Below are 18020 nucleotides of genomic sequence, written 5' to 3' on the forward strand. Positions count from 1 at the left end.
GTTGTCACATTATCATTACAGCCTCCTAAGAGAAAACGCCACTCTTCACTAAGATGCAAAGGAGGCTTTGAAAATCTTTCAGTTACCACAATTATATGTAAGCATATGCTGATTTCTTTCACTTCACTTTGCTTTCCTTTGTATGTGCCAAAGACAACTGCCCTTCAATATCTGTTTACTAAAGTGGGGACTAAGCTCACCAATCTAGGATGGGGGTAAAAAACTTTATTTATCTTTTCCTTGAAATTGGAATAAGCATTTTTAGCAGAGTTATACAGGTAGGGAAAGAAGGGGAACTGGTATAGCCCTAGCCAAGAATCTAATTACAGCATATTCTCTGCATTCAGTAGACACTAAGTCCCTCAAGGGCACAGACAATGCAAACGCCTGGCAAACAGCATATGTTCAGTGAGTGAATATTTCAAAAACAAAACAAAAATGGTTCTTGAGGTATTTTACCAAGACAATCCGTAATGATTTGTCCCTGGCAGTTGCCCACTTTTTTTTTAATCAAAATTTCTTTTCATAATCCTTTCAGTTCTTTTTTTTCTTTTTTCTTTTTCATCTTTTTGAGACAGGGTCTTGCTATGCAGAAATCACTTTGTAGCCCAGGCTGGTCTCGAACTCACTATGATCCCCCTGCCTCAGCCTCCCGAGTGCTGGGATTACAGGCGTGCGCCACCATGCCCAGCAAATAAGACTATTTATTTATTTATTTGGGTACTGGGAATCAAACTCAGGACCTTGTGCTTGCTAGACAGGAACTTGTGCCACTGAGCTATATTCCCAGCCCTCAGTTCTTTTAATTACTTGGACTTTGAATATATCAGGTTTCTTGGACAATTTTTGCTCATGCTGTGATAAGAACACGCTACACTCCCTCCACTTAACCTCTCTGGACCTCTCCTTATATGTTTACTTCTACCTTTTTTTTGATGTGAATTTTATTTCTATTTTTTACTAATATGTTGCAGTAGGTAATGATTACATTCATCATGAAGAGTCGGTTACATTTATATAACATAAGCTAAATCTTGTCTTATCCTTTTCTCCTTTTCTCCCTTTCTACTCCCTCTATCTCTTGGTCCTATTCCCTTTTGCAAAAGATTTATCTCCCTGTTAGATTGAAGTTAAGAAAAAAAGATGGTCTCCAAAATCAGGTCCTTCCTCAGATACAGCCAGCTGGGATGGTACCGAGGGCCCACACATAAAGTGGAAATGTGAGTGTAGGAATATAGCACTGTTCCTTCCTCAACTTTTCTAAACGTAATTATAATCAATTTTGAAATATGTGACTTTAAAGATATTTCAAAGAACCTATTAAAAAAAAATCACAGCTGGAGATATAGCTCAGTAGTAGAGTGTGTGTCTAGCATGTATGAGGCCCTAAGTTTGATCCATGGTAGTCCCTGGATTAAAATCTTGTACTATGCATTTTTTTTTTTGGTACTGCAAATTGAATTCAGGACTTTGTGCTTGCCAGGCAGGCACTTGTGCCACTGAGCTATATCCCAGGCCCTGGATTAAAATCTTGGAAAGAAAAAAAAGAAAAAGGGGGAGGGCAACAAATCTGTCTTCTTTCAAGTGGAATTATCAAAGAGAAAAACCATGAACTATAGCATTTTGAAGGCTATGATATTAGCAAATATTAAAAGTAATATCAGTCAAGGTTGATGAGTACATGAAAAGGGATTCTCAAATATCAAATATTAAATGATGTAATCACTGCAGAGTAATTTGATAATATATATCAATAGTTTTAAAAATGTGCACTTCTTTTTATCCAATTGTTTTCTTTTGAAATGTGTAATAAGTAAATTAGATAAGGACACAAAGATTAGAGTAGAAGGATGTTCACCACAGTGTTATTTACACTGAAAAATCTTGGAGCTAACTTAAAATTTCCCAAGTTGGAAATGTTTTAGTAAATTATGCTATTATCCTCTACAGCTCTTTTTCAAAAGGTTCCTACTGGATCTTTTTCAATAGCACTGTTGTTTCATTTTTTGGTTTTTTTTTTTTTTTGTTTCCTGAGTCAAGGTCTCACTCTGTAGTCCAGGCTGGCCTAAACTTGTGACCCTCCTGTCTCACCCTCTCAAATGCTGGGATTATAGGAATATACTTCCACACCCAGTTTAATATGCCCTGTTTCATCCAATCTCTAAAAAGGAAAAGCCACTCTAGAATTAGGTAGTTATCGGATACTAAAATATACTGCAAAGCTACATACTGTAATCAATAGTATTGAAACACTCTGATAGTAGCATCCAATATACAACAGAGAGAAAAATGGTACAAGACGAAGTTTAAAAATAGGCTCAATTAGGGTCAGGGATATAGTTCAGCAGCACAGCACCTGCCTGGTAAGTGCAATGTCCTGAGTTCAATTTCCAATACCAAAAAAACACAAAAGAGAAGAATATATTTATAAAAAAAAAAATAGGCCCAGATATATATAGAAAACAGTATATGATAAAGGTGACATTCTCAAACCTACAAAAAGATGCATAAATGTTGAAACAATACCCATTCTGAGGTAAAAACTACATTCCTACCCTACTTCTGATCAGATGGATCAGTTACTTGAAGAAAATAAAACACCAGAAGATAACATAAAAGATTTTTAAAAATAATCTTGAAGTACAGATCTTCCTAAGACTAAAACAAAATCTAGAAATCACCACTCAATAAATTAGCTATGTAAAAATGTAAAACTGTTCAGCAAAAAACAAAGTCAATGGATACCTGTCTGGGAAAAATACAAAGCATATAAATTTAAAAATTGCTAATTGCCTTAATATGTAAGAACTATATTAAGATTTCTTACAAATTGAAAATGAAGAAATTTCTGGGTGTGGTGGTACACAACTATAATCCCATGGGAGGCTAAGACAAAAGGACAGCCACGAGTTTGAGGCCAGCCTGGGCGACATAAGCAAGTTCAAGGCCAGCTTGCATTACATAACAAGAACCTCAAAACAAAACAACAACAAAAAAGAAAAAGTAAATAATTCAATAGAAAAATAGGCAAAAAATAAAGGGGCAGTTCATAAGGTAAAAAATATGAATAGAAAATAAACATATGAAAAGATGAAAAATTCTCTCAAGAAATACAAATTAAAATGACATACAATACTTCCTTGGCCAAAAAAAAAAAAAGGTTTTCTAAAGCCTAGTTTGAGCCAGAAAATACAAATGTAAATTAACAGAACTTCTCTGAAGGGCAATATGGCAATACCAAAATTTTCAGTTCATACTTTACTGACTCAGCAATTTCAATTCCAAGAATTTGTTTTATAAATGTACGGGAAACAAGTTTACAAAGATATATAAAAATGGATGCTGCAGCAATGTTTTAAATAGCAAAAAAACTAAAAATAGCCTAAATGTCCAGCATTAAGTACTGTCATATAAACACATAATACATCTTCACATATGCATTACATTTTCCTGAAAGATATATAATAGAGGCTGGAAGTATCACTCAGTGGTGGAATGCATGCTCTGCGAGTGAAAGGTCTCGGGTTCAATCCCTAGCACCCGCCGGGCGTGGCAGCATATGCCTGTAATCCCAGCACTCAAGAGGCCGAGGCAAGAGGATTACTATCAGTTCCAGGCCAGCAGGTACATAATGGGTTCAAGGCCAGCATGAACTACATAGTGAGATCCTGTCTCAAAAAAGGAAACAAAAATCAATCACTAGCACCTTGCCCTACCATGCAGCCATTCAAAATAATGGTATATATTTTTCAGTATAAACAAGTTCACCACAGATTAAGTGAGAAAAATAATTGTAAAACAACACACACACACACACACGCATACACGAAATAATTCATGTTCTTACCAATAGTTCTAACTTATGTGAGGGGTGGACTTTGGTCCTTGTACTCTTCTCAAAGATGTATTAGGCATCCTTCTCAACAAAATTATGATAGAGTGCTAGACTGTCACTTTAAAGCAGGAAGATCATATCAGGAAATAATAACTTACCTGTACAATAAATAGGATTCTCTCCCCAAGTTCTGAATCTAAGGATAAGGAGAAAGTATGTTGAACAAAATTAGATATCTACATTAATTTTTAAAGTTACTAAAACTTATAACTTTAAGAATATATCAATACTATATATTCCCTTACTCCCACCTTCTACAAACAATATTAAGCACCCACTACATGCCAAAGTAGTAGGTCTAAGGATGCAAATAAAAGCAGAATGTCCCTAACTATGATCTAGTTGGAAATAATGTATATGAATAAATGCAAGCTGCAATATAGTACTGAGGTAGAACAGGAACATGTACAAGATTCAGTAGGACACAAAAGAAAGTGCCTCGGGGCTGGGCATTTAGCTCAGTGGCACAGCGCCTGCCTGGCAAGCGCAAGGTTGTGAGTTCGATTCCCGGTACCAGAGAAAAAACAAAACAAAAAACAAAAACAAAGAAAGTGCCTCACTTCTACCAAGGAAAAACTATTTGAATTGAGTTTATGTAGGGGGTGAAGGGTGGGGAGGTAGGGGGTAAGTGTGTGTGTTTGGTTTTTTTGAGACAGGATCTCACTATGTAGTTCAGGCTGGCCTTGAACTAACTAAGTAGTCCAAATTGACCTCAAACTCAGAGATCCTTCTGCCTCAGCCTCCAGACTGCTGGGATTACAGGCTTGCACCACCATACCTGGCTTTTAATTGAGTTTTTAAAACAAGGAACCGTGGGCTAATTCCAACACTAAATTAGTAGTACAGCATTTGCCTTGCTTGAGTGAGAACCTGGGTTCATTCACTTCCCAGCCCCCCCAAAAAAGCAGAGCCTGTTCCCAATTATTTACCACTAGAAGAAAATCAATCTAGACAGACCTATGAAAGGGTGTAGTTGGGAAAGAGCAAGCAGCAGGACTGACTGGAACTTCTACAGCAGGGCAGAGTAAAAAGATAAAGTGGAGAGCTATTTAGTAGCCAGACCAAGACAAACCCCCATGCTAAGGAGTTGGGTCTTTACTATGTTTAGTGGGACACTTTTGGCAGATCTGAAGCACAGGTGTGATTTAATCAAGCTGCAATTTTGGAAGGGTAATCCTGGAAGAAGGTGAGTCATGGAACAGGGAGAGGTAAGGCTAAGACAAGAGAACCAGTGAGGTAGTTCTTGCAATAGCCCAAAAGAAAAAGGATACAAGCCTTCCATTGGTATTAGAACAGGCTCAGGGAGCATAGAGAAGGAAGGCCAGTAGTGAGAGCCAGACTGCACACAAAAGCCAGATGGCACCAAGAAGAAGAATATGGCTCTGTTCAGCTAACTAGGCAACTGGAGTATTATAGTTCCACACCCTGAGAAACTTTAAAAATAAACTATGGTACAAACTGGAGAAAAAGCAAATCGGCAACTGAATGCTGACTCAGTCTTTCCCAAACTGACCTGAGGTAAGCTGCTTGCTATCACCGTAACTGTTATCTCATCTTTAAAACACACACAATAGTATAAGCTCATGAGACTGAAACTCTATCTTCAACTGAGTCAATTTCCTCTATTGTGCAATGACAATATTTATATTTGTCCTGTAGCATTTTGTGAAGGTTAGAGATAAAATGTAAAATGCCTAGCACGGTGTCATAGTAGGTGGTTATCAAATAGTAGTTGACTAATAATGGAAAACTAGAATAAAATAAAGAGGAAATAAGAAGAGATAGACTTTAGTAAATGTGAAGGACTAATGATCCAGTCATGAGTGCAAGGTAGCCCAGGAAGATATATAACTCATTATTTTACATCCTGTGCCTGCTAGACATAACTTGGTGAATATCTACTGAATACAGAAATAAATTACCAAGTGCATTTCATGAGCACCCTGAAAAAAACAACAAGGAGGGTACACTCTATATATAGTACAATTAAATAAATAAGTTTGGGATTGAACTTTAATTTTTTTTGGAACTTTAATTCTAACCTATCTTAGAGTAAGAATCTCCCAGGACCTCAGTTATTTATATATAAAATGAGGGTATTAGCACTTGTTTTACCAAGTCACTGAGGTTCAATACTGAATTCCAGTGGTAAAATCTTTTTTTGTTTGTTTGTTTTTTGTTTTTTGAGATAGGGTCTCACTACACAGCTCAGGCTGGCTTTTCAATCTTCCTGCTTCAGCCTCCCAAGTACTGGGATTTCAGGCATGTGCCAACATGCCTAGCTCAGGAGGTGATATCTAGTATTAAGAAATATTGTATAAAGCAAGGTCAAAAAAAAAAAAAAAACAACCCAGCGTGGTAGCACACGCCTATAATCCCAGCACACAGGAGGCTGAGGCAGGAGGATCACTGCGAGTTCAAGACCAGCCTGGGCTACAAAGTGAGCTCAAAGAGCCAGCCTGAACTGCATAGCAAGACCTTGTCTCAAAAAGACAAAAAAAAAATTTTTTTTTAAATAAAAAATAAAAAAATAAAGCAAGGTGAAAGGACAGACCTTGATGGAGGTAGGTATTTTGGTAGAGAAGACTGCTCTGATAAAATGAGAGTTCACTATAAACCTGAATAAAACATAGCAAGACACATGGATATCTGAGGGAGAATGTGCAAAGACCCTGGGATGGGAGACTGCTCAGATCATCCAGAAATGGGAAGAAGCCAATGTGGCAAAGCTGAGTATGGAGCATAAAATGAGAACAGGTTATATAAAGTCTTGTGGGTTATGTTAGGGATTATAGGTTTTATTCTGGGTAAGAAAGGGTACCATTGCAGAATTTTGAGCAGAGGAATGATGTGAGCCTATTTGGTTTTGAAAGAATCATTCTGGTTTTAGTGTAAAGAAGAGGAGACAGGGGCTGGGGATTTAGTTCAGCGGCAAAGTGACTGCCTGGCAAGCGCAAGGTTGTGAGTTCGGTTCCCGGTACCGGAGAAAAACCAAAAAAAAAAAAAAGAAGAGGAGACAAAAGCCAAGCCAGGGAGATCAGTTAGGGAGACAGGTAATGACAATAAAGGTGAGGAGAAAATGAGGAGCTGGTCCTTACTGGCTCAGCAACGCAGAAGCCGTGAGGCTGAAACTGGAGGTAAGGAATGGCTTGACTCCGTGTGTTTTAAAAGAGGAGCCAATGTGTTTTATTGAAGAACTGGGTGTAGAATTTGAAAAATAACATAACAGTGACAAGGATAACTCCAAGGATTTTGGCCTGAGCAACTAGTCAAATGGAACTGCCTTTTACTGAAAATAAGGAAGGACCAACATGTCAGGCAATTAAAGCTTGAGATATTTAATAGATACATAGGTAGACAAGAAGAAATAAAGCTGCTATGAGAACTATGAATGCTACTGTTAGCTGTATTTGGTAATATCCTTACCTTAGGAATGCAAAGGCTTCCTTTGAAATGGTACTGTTCCGCAGGCACAGCACCTACAGCAGTAACAGCCGTGTTAGAACGGTGTTAACCTTTCACAGACCTCCAAGCACCTTTATTCAAAGAGGCTGGACAGCCACAGTATACTAGCCAAAACGTACCCAAAGATTTTATTTAGCAAAGAAGTTACCCTACACATAAAACCAAACATGCAAGCAAACCAAGGTCATCTTTAGTATTCCTCCTACTAAAGAAAACGCTGAGGGGCTGGGGATTTAGCTCAGCGGCAAAAGCGCCTGCCTGGCAAGCGCAAGGTCATGAGTTCGGTTCCTGGTACCGGAGAAAAACCAAAAAATAAAAAAATAAAAAAATAAAAAGAAAGAAAGAAAACGCTGAAAAGTTTAAAAAAAAGAAAGCAAGTGCTGAAAATAAAGAAGTCCTACCTACATTGCTTTTTCATCCCATTTCCCCTCTCTAATTTTATTTTTTTCTAATATCAATCAACAAGTACTATGCATCTGCCATGAACAGCATTATAAGAGAGACTTTCTTAAATCCTTTTTAATTCTCAAACATTGCAAGACAATTTCATAAGTCAGGCAACTGAGTTCCAGAGAGATTATATTCCAAAAAATCATAGCTAATAACCAGCTACATGGACTGTCTTACTCCAAAGGCCATGCCTCTGCTATAGTACACTATATATCTCGATAATAACAACAATAATATGAATAATGACAAACAGTAATAATGAGAAGAGGTCACAACAGTGGCAGCTTCCCCCACTCTCCCTAGTTATTTAGTCTTACTCTGCCCTGCTAGTAGCCGTGTGAACGATCAGTAGTACAGCTTTACTAAGGAAGTGTTTGACATACAGAAGGCCTTTTTATAAATTAAATAATAAATACTAAATGTCTGTCCTTACGGTGCCATTAAAGAGAAAAGCCTATCCCTTGTGGATAACAATTTACTTCAACATGTTTGTTTCACAGTGGTGTGAATCAAACCCAGGGCCTTGTACATGCTACTGCAGGTGAGCTCTCTACCACTGAGCTACACCTCCACCCCACCCCTGCCCCAATTCCCTCAACATGTATATCTGAAAAGCTTATTATGCAAAAACAAGAAAATCTGAGTTAAGGTCACTGTCAAGGGGAACCTAAGGAAACATGATGACTAAATGTAATACAATATCCTGGATGGGTTCCTGGAACAGAAAAAGGACATGAGATGAAAACAAGGAAATCTGAGCTGGGTGCAGCAGCACACACCTGTAATCCCAGAATCTGCTAAGTGGAGAATTGCACGTTAAAGTCCCACCTGGGCAAACTAGTGAGACCCTGTCTCAAAATAAAAAATAGAAAAAGGCTAGGGTCAGTCAGGCTTGGTGGCACACACCTGTAAGCGAGGCACTGGGAGGCAGGATCGCCACAAGTTTGAGGCTAGCCTGGGCTACATAGTGAGTTCAAGGCCGCCCCAAACCACACTGCAAGATGAAGTCTCAAAAAAAAGGAAGGGAAGGGAAGGGGAGCGCAGGGGAGAAGAGGGGAGGGGAGAGGACGGAATGGAGGGAAGGGAAGGAAAGGAGTGGGGATGTAGCTCAGTGACAGTGTCTTTGGATTTGATTTCATAAAAAACCTAAGGAAATTTGAATAAAGTATGGGCCATAGTTAATACATAACAATATTGGTTCATTAATCCTGAAAAATGTTCCATACTAAGGTGAAATATTAGTAAGAGGGATACAGGAGCATATGTGAACTCTGTATTATCTTTGCAACTTTTCTGTAAATCTGAAATCATTCCAACACTGTTTATTTTTAAAGTCTATGTCAACTACTATGTTGAATTTTAAAGGAAATATAAAAACAATATAACAACACAGATGAACCTTCAAAATGTTACATTAAATGAATGAAGCTAGCTGGGCATGGTGGTGCATGCCTGTAATCCCAGCACTTGGGAGGCTGAGGCAGGAGGATCGTTGTGAGTTTGAGGCCAGCCTGGGCTACAAAGTGAGCTCAAGGCCAGGGGGAACTGCATAGCAAGACGCTGTCTCAAAAAAAAAAAAAAAAAAAAGACCAGAAAGAAGCCAGTTACAAAGGACCAAAGTACCATTGCATGATTCCATGTCTATAAAATATTCAGAAGAGGCAAATCTATAGAGAAAAGAAGCAGACTAGCAGTTGCCTAGGGCTGGAGGGACTAGGGCACTGAGTACAGCTAAGAAACACAGAGTTTCTTTTTGGGTGGTGAAATGATACACTTGTATTAAAGAGGTAAGCAATCCCATGGGCATTATAAGGCAAAGTCAAAATAGTTAACAACAAGTACACCTGGCAGGATATCCAGGTAGAAAGGGAGATACAGCCAAAAGAAATCCTTAGCTTTTTAGTGTTACAGACATGGCTAAGGATGTGCTCAAAGACATGAATTCTTTTCCTAGACAAGTGCATATACAGTTGGTAGGTACAAAAAGTGAGAAGATGGCCAGGCATGATGGCCCACACCTGTAATCCCAGCACTCAGGAGGCTGAGGCAGGAGGATTACCGTGAGCTCGAGGCCAGCCTAAGTTACAAAACAAGACCATGTCTCAAAAAAAAAGAAAAAGTGTGCATACTACCTCAGGAGACACCCTGAGACTTTTAATATCACCCAAGGACCCCATGCTAACCTAAGAGATCTTCACGGGCAGGAGTCATGTCCTAGTCTTCCTCTCAGGTACATTATAGACGAAGTTTGGTTTTGGTAGATAAATGATTAGAAAAAGTAAATGAATGATAATCATTGCTACCATTTATTAAGCACTGATAAAAATCCTGTAGATACTATTTTAACGAGTCTAATATGAATGGACTATAGAGTAATAAAAAAGTTGGGCATGGTGGTGTATGCCTGTAATCCCAGCATTTGGGAGGCTGAAGCAGGAGGATTGTTGTGAATTGGAGACCAGCCTGGGCTACAAAGTGAGCTCAAGGCCAGCCAGAACTGCATAGTGAGACTTGTCTCAAAAAGACATAAACAAATAAATAAATAAATAAATAAATAAAACCACATACTTTGTAAAGAATGCATGCAATATGCCTACTACTGACCAGCATGAAAGACGGCGTAGGGAAATGGGAGACCCTGGAGAGCTCAGGCTGGTTTCCCTCATCACTGACCACATACCTCCAAGTTATAGTACATGACTCAAAGTTCCCTCCAAGCCCAAGATCTATTAATTGTGACAAGCAACATAAATCAGGCTGAAAAGAATAGATATATTTTAAGAATATATATATTTGTTTAATGGTACTGGAGATTGAATCTAGGGGCATTCTACTACTACTGAGCTACATTCCCAGCTCTTTTTATTTTTTATTTTGAAACAAAGTGTTGCTAATTTGCCCCGGGTGGGGCTTGAACCTGCAATCCTCCCGCCTCAATTTTCCAGAGTGCTGGTATTTTTAAATGTGTTACTTCATATAGAAGTGGCAGTTGAATGGGAAGAAAGATCTAGATGAGACTTGCTTTGTCTCATTTTAATTTTTCAGATTTCTGAGTCTGCACAATAGCTAAGGATTTAATTATCCAAAAGCCAGGCTTAAATGGTTGACAACTTTCTGGAAGACATTCAAATTGTGGTGTGAAGTCTTCCTTTCAGCACTGGGAAATGTGCTTTCTCTCCTCCGCAAGGCTTGGCATTATTTATCAGGACAAAAGTAATCTATTTTGAGACTGAATCCACAAATACTCCTCCCCCTAATCAGCAAATGAAGAGCAACTAGGGCTCTGCAACTGGAAGAGGGGGTAACTCCAGTGAGTGAATAAATGAGGACACAGCTACCATAGTCAGTTATAAAAATACTTGTTCTGCGAATTCTGGAGCCAGGAACAAAGAAAGGACTGAACAGCTACCAAAAAACTAAAGTCATGGGGCAAAATCTAGTGTGTGAGGGACCTCTAAACATGAAAGCCCAGGATAGGTGTGACTGCAGTAGTTCAGAAACCTTTAAGACAAGCAAATGGGCACTGTTTTATGAATCTTAACATGTTTGTATTATTAATATTATTTAAAACACCATCTATTGAATATATACATCCTTTGTGCTAAGTAGTTTACTTATACAATTTAAATTAATCTTTATACCAATCTTCTGCTAGAGGCATTATTAAGATATTTGTCTGGTTTTTGTTTATTTAGGTTTTTTATTTTTTTGCAGTACTGGAGATTGAACCCAGGACCTTCATACTGAGCTGCATTCCCATCCTGCCCTCTCCCTTTTAAATTTTGAGACAAGGGGGCAGGGAAATAGCTCAGCAGCACAAGTACAAGGTCCTGAGTTTGATTCCCAGCACCAAAAAAAAAAATAAATTTTGAGACATGGTCTTCCTAAATTGCCCAAAGTGGGGGCTTGAGCTTGTGATTCTTCTGCCTCAGTCTCCCAGAGTGCTGGGATTACAAGCAGTACCATCATACCCAGCTTGTCTCTATTTTCTGAAAGAAAAAACAGAAGTTTATATAAATTGTCTAAAATTAGCTGGGTGTGGTGGTATATGCCTGTAATCCCAGCACTTGGCAGGATGCAATAGAAGGATTGCCACAAGTTCCGAGGTCAGCCTATACTACATAGTGAATTTAAAGCCAACCTGAACTACATAGTAACACTCTGTCTCAAAATAAACAAATAAATAAATAGACTAAAGTTATAGGGTGAAAAACTGAAGGTTAGCCTGAATCCAAAGCCCATGTTTTCCATTCTGTCACACTACCTATTTTTTTTTTTCAAGGATAGCAAAGTTTTGTTAAAGGTAGGAAAAGAAACAGGCAGGGCAAGTTTGGCCAAGTAAATGTAGGAAAAAAAATACAGCTGGCTATGCGAGGGCAGACCTCCATGTAGGAGAGAACACAGTGGCTTCTGTCACACTACTTCTTAAAATAGTGCTGCCTCAGTTACTTTCTCATCATTGAAAATACCAAAAGCCACAAGATAAAGGAGGAAAGCTTTACTTTAGCTCACAGTTTGTAAAGGTTCCAGTCCATAGTCAGCTAGCCTCTAGGGCAGGGGGGCATGGCAGAGGAGAAACAGCTCATGGCAGGACAGGCAGGAAGCAGCCAGTCTGTCTTCTATCTTTCCCTCTAAATGCCATCCAAGCCACAAGCCTATTGGTTGGTGCCACCCACAGCCAGGGTGGGGCTTCCCATTACCCAGACCCAGAACTATGCTGAACTGATCAGTGGATTAATCTAATTATCACACACCCTAGCCCCAGTCACCTTCAAAGCCTCACCTACGAGCACATGAAGCTCATAGGGGGGTACATCTAGAGATAAGTCATTACAAGTGATATCAACTTATAGCAGTGAAATTCTTATGGCAATAATAATGGGCTCAATAGTCCTACCATTTGTTGAGAATCAACCATGTGCCAAACATCTTCTCCTTTAACCTCCAAGACCATTCTACCCTCATTTATAGTGAGGAGCTATAAACTCAGAAAGGTGAATTAATATCCTTAATGCACACTGCCCAAGGTCACAGAGTTGAAAAGTGGTGGTGTTCTAGCTGACACCACAACTGAGGCTCTTTCCTCTAGCATATATTCCTATTGCAAAGCAGGTTCTGCTATTACATGATAGCTCTTAATGTTCTTCCCTGGGCTGAACAACACTTTGATCTATACTCTAATTCTTGCAGTGGAGGTTATTTCTATCTTAGGCATCCTTCAAAAGATCAGACTCTGCCTTGGTTCATTCACCAAAAATTTCAAGTTGAACCAAGTACAGTGACTCATACTTGCAGTCAGAGCTACTTGAGAGACTGAGGTAGGTGGACTGCTAGAGCCCAGGAATTTGAGGCCAGCCTAGGCAACACAGCAAAATCCTGTCTAAATAAATAAATAAATAAATAAATAAATAAATAAATAAATAAGTAATTTAAAATACCATAATGTGGCCAGGTATGGTGGCACATGCCTGTAATCCCAGCATTTGGACGCTGAAACAGGAGGATCACTGTAAGTTTGAGCAAGGCCAGCTTGGGCTACAAACTGAGTTCTAGGCTAGCCTGAACTGCATAGTGAAATGCTATCTCTAAAAAACAAAGAAAAAAAAACAAAAACAAATGCTGGTGGAACTACTGGGAAAAAGAAACCCTTCTCTACTGTTGGTAGAAGTGTAGACTGGTGCAACCATTGTGAAAATCAGTGTGGAGATTCCTCAAAAAACTAAAACTAGGAGTCAGAGACCTAGCTTAGCAGCACAAGCACCTGCCTGGCAAGTACAAGGTCCTGAGTTCGATTCCCAGTACAAAAGAAAAAAAGTGAAATTAGAGAGTCCATTTGATCCAGCTATTCTCCTTCTTGGTGTCTTCCCAAAGGAATTAAAAGCATTATACTGCTGGTGTGGTGGCACACGCCTGCAATCCCAGCACTTGGGAGGCTGAGGCAGGAGGATTGTTTTGAGTTCAAGATCAGCCTGGGCTACAAAGTAAGCTCAAGGCCAGCCTGAACTGCATAGCGAGACCCTGTCTCAAAAAGACAAAAAAAAAAAGCATTATAGCAATATATTGCACACCCATGTTTATAGCGGCATACTTTATAATAGCTAAATCTGGGAAACAGCCCAAATGCCCATCAACCAATGAATTGATAAAGATGTGGGGGTTTTTTATACAATGAAGTACTACTCCACCATAAAGAAAGATAATCTTGAGACATTTCTAGCTAAAGAGATGCACCTTGAGACCATATTCTTGAGTGAAATACATCAGTCATACATGTGTAAATATTGCCTTGTTTCTCTGGTATGAGAAACTGAAAGTGTAAATAAGGACCAAAATGTATAGTAGATATTGGGGAAAGGGAAGAAAGTGTTCAAATGAGAAGAACAAAGGAGTGAGGAGGGGAAAGGAAAGAAAGGACAAGGATAAAAGGAAAAAAATGGAAACAAAGCTTTTGTAAATAGGAGGTGAAAAGAGATTGAAGGGAGGGAAAGGAAGAGGGAAAAACAGAAGCAAGGTATACCATATACATGTAAAAATTCCCTATGATGAATGTTATTATTATGTATATCTAAAATGTACCAATAAAATTTTTTAAACACACACACACAAAAGAAAAACCAAAACAGTGGTGGCAAATGCCTATAATCCTAGCACTTGAAAGGCTAGGAGAATCACAAGGTCCAGGCTAGACTGGATACACAGTGAACTCAAATCCAGCCTAGATTAAATAGTGAGACCGTATCTCAAAAAACCAAACCAATAGCCAGGCATGGTGGTGCACACCTGCAATCCCAGCACTCAGGAGGCTGAGGCAGGAGGATCACTGTGAATTCAAGGCCAGCCTGGGCTACAAAGTGAGTTCAAGACCAGCCTGAACTGCATAGTAAGATCCTGTCTCAAAAAGACAAACAAACAAAAACTCCAAGACCTTCAAATTCTCTTCACTGGCCTCAATCAGTGCCTACCATTACGTTTCTCACTCACTGGGTAAACAGCAGCCCTCTGTTTGTAGTGATTCACATGCAATTTAAATACCTCTCTGGTGCAGAGCTGAAACTTTTTTTTTTTTGTCTTTTTGAGACAGGGTCTCACTATGCAGTTCAGGCTGGCCTTGAGCTCACTTTGTAGTCCAGGCTGATCTTGAACTCCCAACGATCCTCCTGCCTCAGCTCCCAAATGCTGGGTTACAGGCACGTGCCACCACTTCATAGTTTGAATCTACAGTATTTCCCCACTCTTGTGTGACAGAATAAATTCAATTATTTTTTACAGCAGCCCTTCAAGTATTTGAAAGCAATGATGATTACCTCCAGGTTTTCTTTTCCTAAGCTCCTTCAAAAAATTGCTTTTGTTTCCAGTTTTTCCTTTGGTTGTACTCTTCTGAACATGTTTATGTTGACTATCAAAGTCTGTCTTTACATGGGTCCATGTGGCAGTTAGGAACACATGTTTTTATTTACTAGATTTGAGTTTCCTTATATTGTGATCTCCTAATATTGTGATCAAAGGAAATCACACAAATGATAATAGTTTATTAACCACAAAACATCAATATTCTTATTACTTGCATCATCATTAACACCTTACAAAGTACTCACACATACTTTATTATCCACTACAATGTGTTCAAAAATTCTATGTGCAGCAGCAGCATTTCCACAGATTGGAAACTGAAGCACAGAGCAGTTAAATGACCTGTCCAACATTACATAGCTAGCAAGAGACAGAACCCAGGTCTAAGAAAAATCTCCTGGCTTTCCTAATAAATGTAAAGCATCAGCTAACATTTCAAAACAGGATGAGGCAAGGATAGTCACAAGACTGTAGCCAGGTGCAGTGGCATGTGCCTGTAATCCCAGCATTAGGGAGGCTGAGGCAGGAGGAGCAGGATGAGTTCAAGACCAGACTGCACTACATAGTGAGTTCAAGGCCAGCGTAAACTACATAGTGAGACCCTGTCTTAGAAAAAAAAGAAAGAAAGAAAAAGATAATATTAGCTAGGAATTTAGAAAATAAACGGCCACTTGAGCCAGAGTGGTCAGAAAAGTTTTATGTGGAAAAAATGAGACCTGAGCTGAGCCCTGATGGATGGAGAATTCTGACAGGTGGTGAGAAGGGGAGGGCACTCCAAGTGAGAAGGTACCATAAGATCAAGCATCAGGAATTCAGCATTTGAAAAATAAGGAAGATACTACCTCTCCAAAGCAGGAGGGCAGAGTGGAGGAGTAAAATAAGTAACAAAGGAGTCTGCAAGGAAACAATCAGACTTGGAGAGGCCCTTGTATGGTTAAGATGAAGGCTCTAACGCAGATTTCCATGGGAGCTTCTATAGTTATAGAGTGGGTGGAAATGATATTCCTTGAAAAATGACCCGTTTCCTCAGAAATAAGACTTGTAGAGCAAGAGAGTATTCATCAATGTGACCATCTTTAAGTATAGAATTTATAAACTTTCTGATTTGTTTTCTCTTTTCTTTCTTTCTTTTTTTGTATCGGACATCGAACTCAGAAGCTTGTGCTTGCCAGGCAGGGGCTTGTGCTGCTGAACTAGATCCCCAGCCCTTCTCTTTTCTTTATACCAGATCTGGCCAAATTCTCATAAATTGGCTAAGGGGAACAAGTGGGTTGTTTCATACAGGATGAAGTGAGGTGTGATCCCTTAGAGAAACTCAAATCTAGAGACACTCAGGTAGCCCTAAGATAAGAACAGGTAGATTCAGGAATAGCAAAGACCATGCTAACTTCTACATTTCAGATATAGTCTCTATGATTAATGGCTAAAATGAAATTTTAATATACAGTACATTGTTACCCAGGTGTAGTGGTGCTCTGGGAGGCAGAAAGGTGAGAAGTTCGAGGTGAGCCTGGCAATTTAGACTTAGTGAGACCCTCCTTCAAAATTTAGATAAATTTAAAAGGACTAGAAATGGTGCTTTGTGCAAAGGCCCCGGGTTGAATCCTCAGTATCACAATAATATTTTAAAAATTGCTAAAAGTCAATAAGCAACAGGATAAAACTGAAAGATTCCACGAAGTCTGTCAAAGGAACCGGCGATTCCAGCCAAGGAATGCATTTAAGAACTGTATGTATGTAGTTCTGGTGGTTCTGATAATAGCTCAAGGTTTTGACAGTAAAAGTGTAAGTTTACCACTATCCTCTTTTATCACCAGGTGGTTTCATGGCCCAAGCAGATTACAAAGTTAAAATTCTAAATGATTAAAAACATTGTGGTGGGGACATTCAAAAATAAAAAGAGGAGCTGGTGATGTGTAGCTCAGCAGCACAGCACCTGCCTAGTTGCAAAAGGTCCTGAGTTCGATTCCCAGTACCAAAAAAAAGAAAAGGAATAAATGATTAAACACACAACATAAAATGACCTGTCCAAAGTCAGACAATTTAGAAAGACAGTATCTTAGCGTCGCGACTTCCTGTGTAAGGCTCTTCCCTTCCCAGGCACTGGGCGCTCGGAGTGAGCAGTACAGGGGCGTGGCTCGGGTACGAGCCTCTTTGCCCAGGCCCGAGCCTCTTCGCCCAGGCGGAGGAAGCAGAGCAGCCTTTTCGCTTGGGGGCGCCGCAGGGACTTCTGGGAAGGTATGGTTCTCCCCAGGGTTGCATTCCCGGATGTCGGTGCGCCGTCACCTCCATCGTGTTTTCCCTAGCGCCCCAACACGTATGGAATCTACGTTACCTTTCCCAGCGTTCCGCTCATCTTTTGTCGCTGTAGTCTCTAGCTGTGAAAACCGAAGATCCGCTCCAGCACCTGCGATCCACGGGCGTCTGAAAACGCTGACGGAACGGCCTTGGTCAGGTCCGGTAACAATATACGACCGAGATTCATTCCAGTGCTGCAGCACTTTGGTTCCGGCAGCGTTTGAGACTCCACATCTGGAAAGACGACCCCCCCACACACACACACACACACACACACACACTCCGTTCTCACTACATCTCAGGTGTCACCTTCAGCGTGAGGCAGGAGAAGGATCATAAATTCGAGCCCAACTCGGGCAATTTAGCAACTTAGCGAGACCCAGTCTCAAAATAAATAAAACTGGTTAGGGGTGTGGCTCGGTGAAAGGCCCCGAATTTATAAATAAGTAGGTGCAAAGTTCATTGACGTTTCTATGCTACCATTGTGCTTTACACACAAATTTGGTATCTCACTTACTAAACTATGAATTATTTGTTACTATCCCTTCCTTATGTTCTTCAG

The 18020-nt window shown here is 39.6% G+C and overlaps 1 protein-coding gene across 1 annotated transcript in view; it reads right to left on the reverse strand.

Annotated features, from left to right (window-relative positions):
- The window catches only part of Mrpl48 (mitochondrial ribosomal protein L48), a 56400-nt gene extending 38778 nt beyond the window's left edge, over window positions 1-17622 (reverse strand). The window contains exons 1-3 of the mRNA XM_005379938.2: window positions 17496-17622; window positions 7322-7374; window positions 3994-4031 (exon numbers count right to left, since the gene is read on the reverse strand). Coding sequence (XP_005379995.1) covers window positions 3994-4031; window positions 7322-7374; window positions 17496-17516 — 112 coding nt within the window. The 5' untranslated portion in view covers window positions 17517-17622. The remainder of the gene's footprint in view (window positions 1-3993; window positions 4032-7321; window positions 7375-17495) is intronic.
- Window positions 17623-18020: the final 398 nt, after the last annotated feature.

Source organism: Chinchilla lanigera, unplaced genomic scaffold (assembly GCF_000276665.1).
Source record: "Chinchilla lanigera isolate Chin_1 unplaced genomic scaffold, ChiLan1.0 scaffold00013, whole genome shotgun sequence".
In the NCBI taxonomy this organism is placed as follows: Eukaryota; Metazoa; Chordata; class Mammalia; order Rodentia; family Chinchillidae; genus Chinchilla; species Chinchilla lanigera.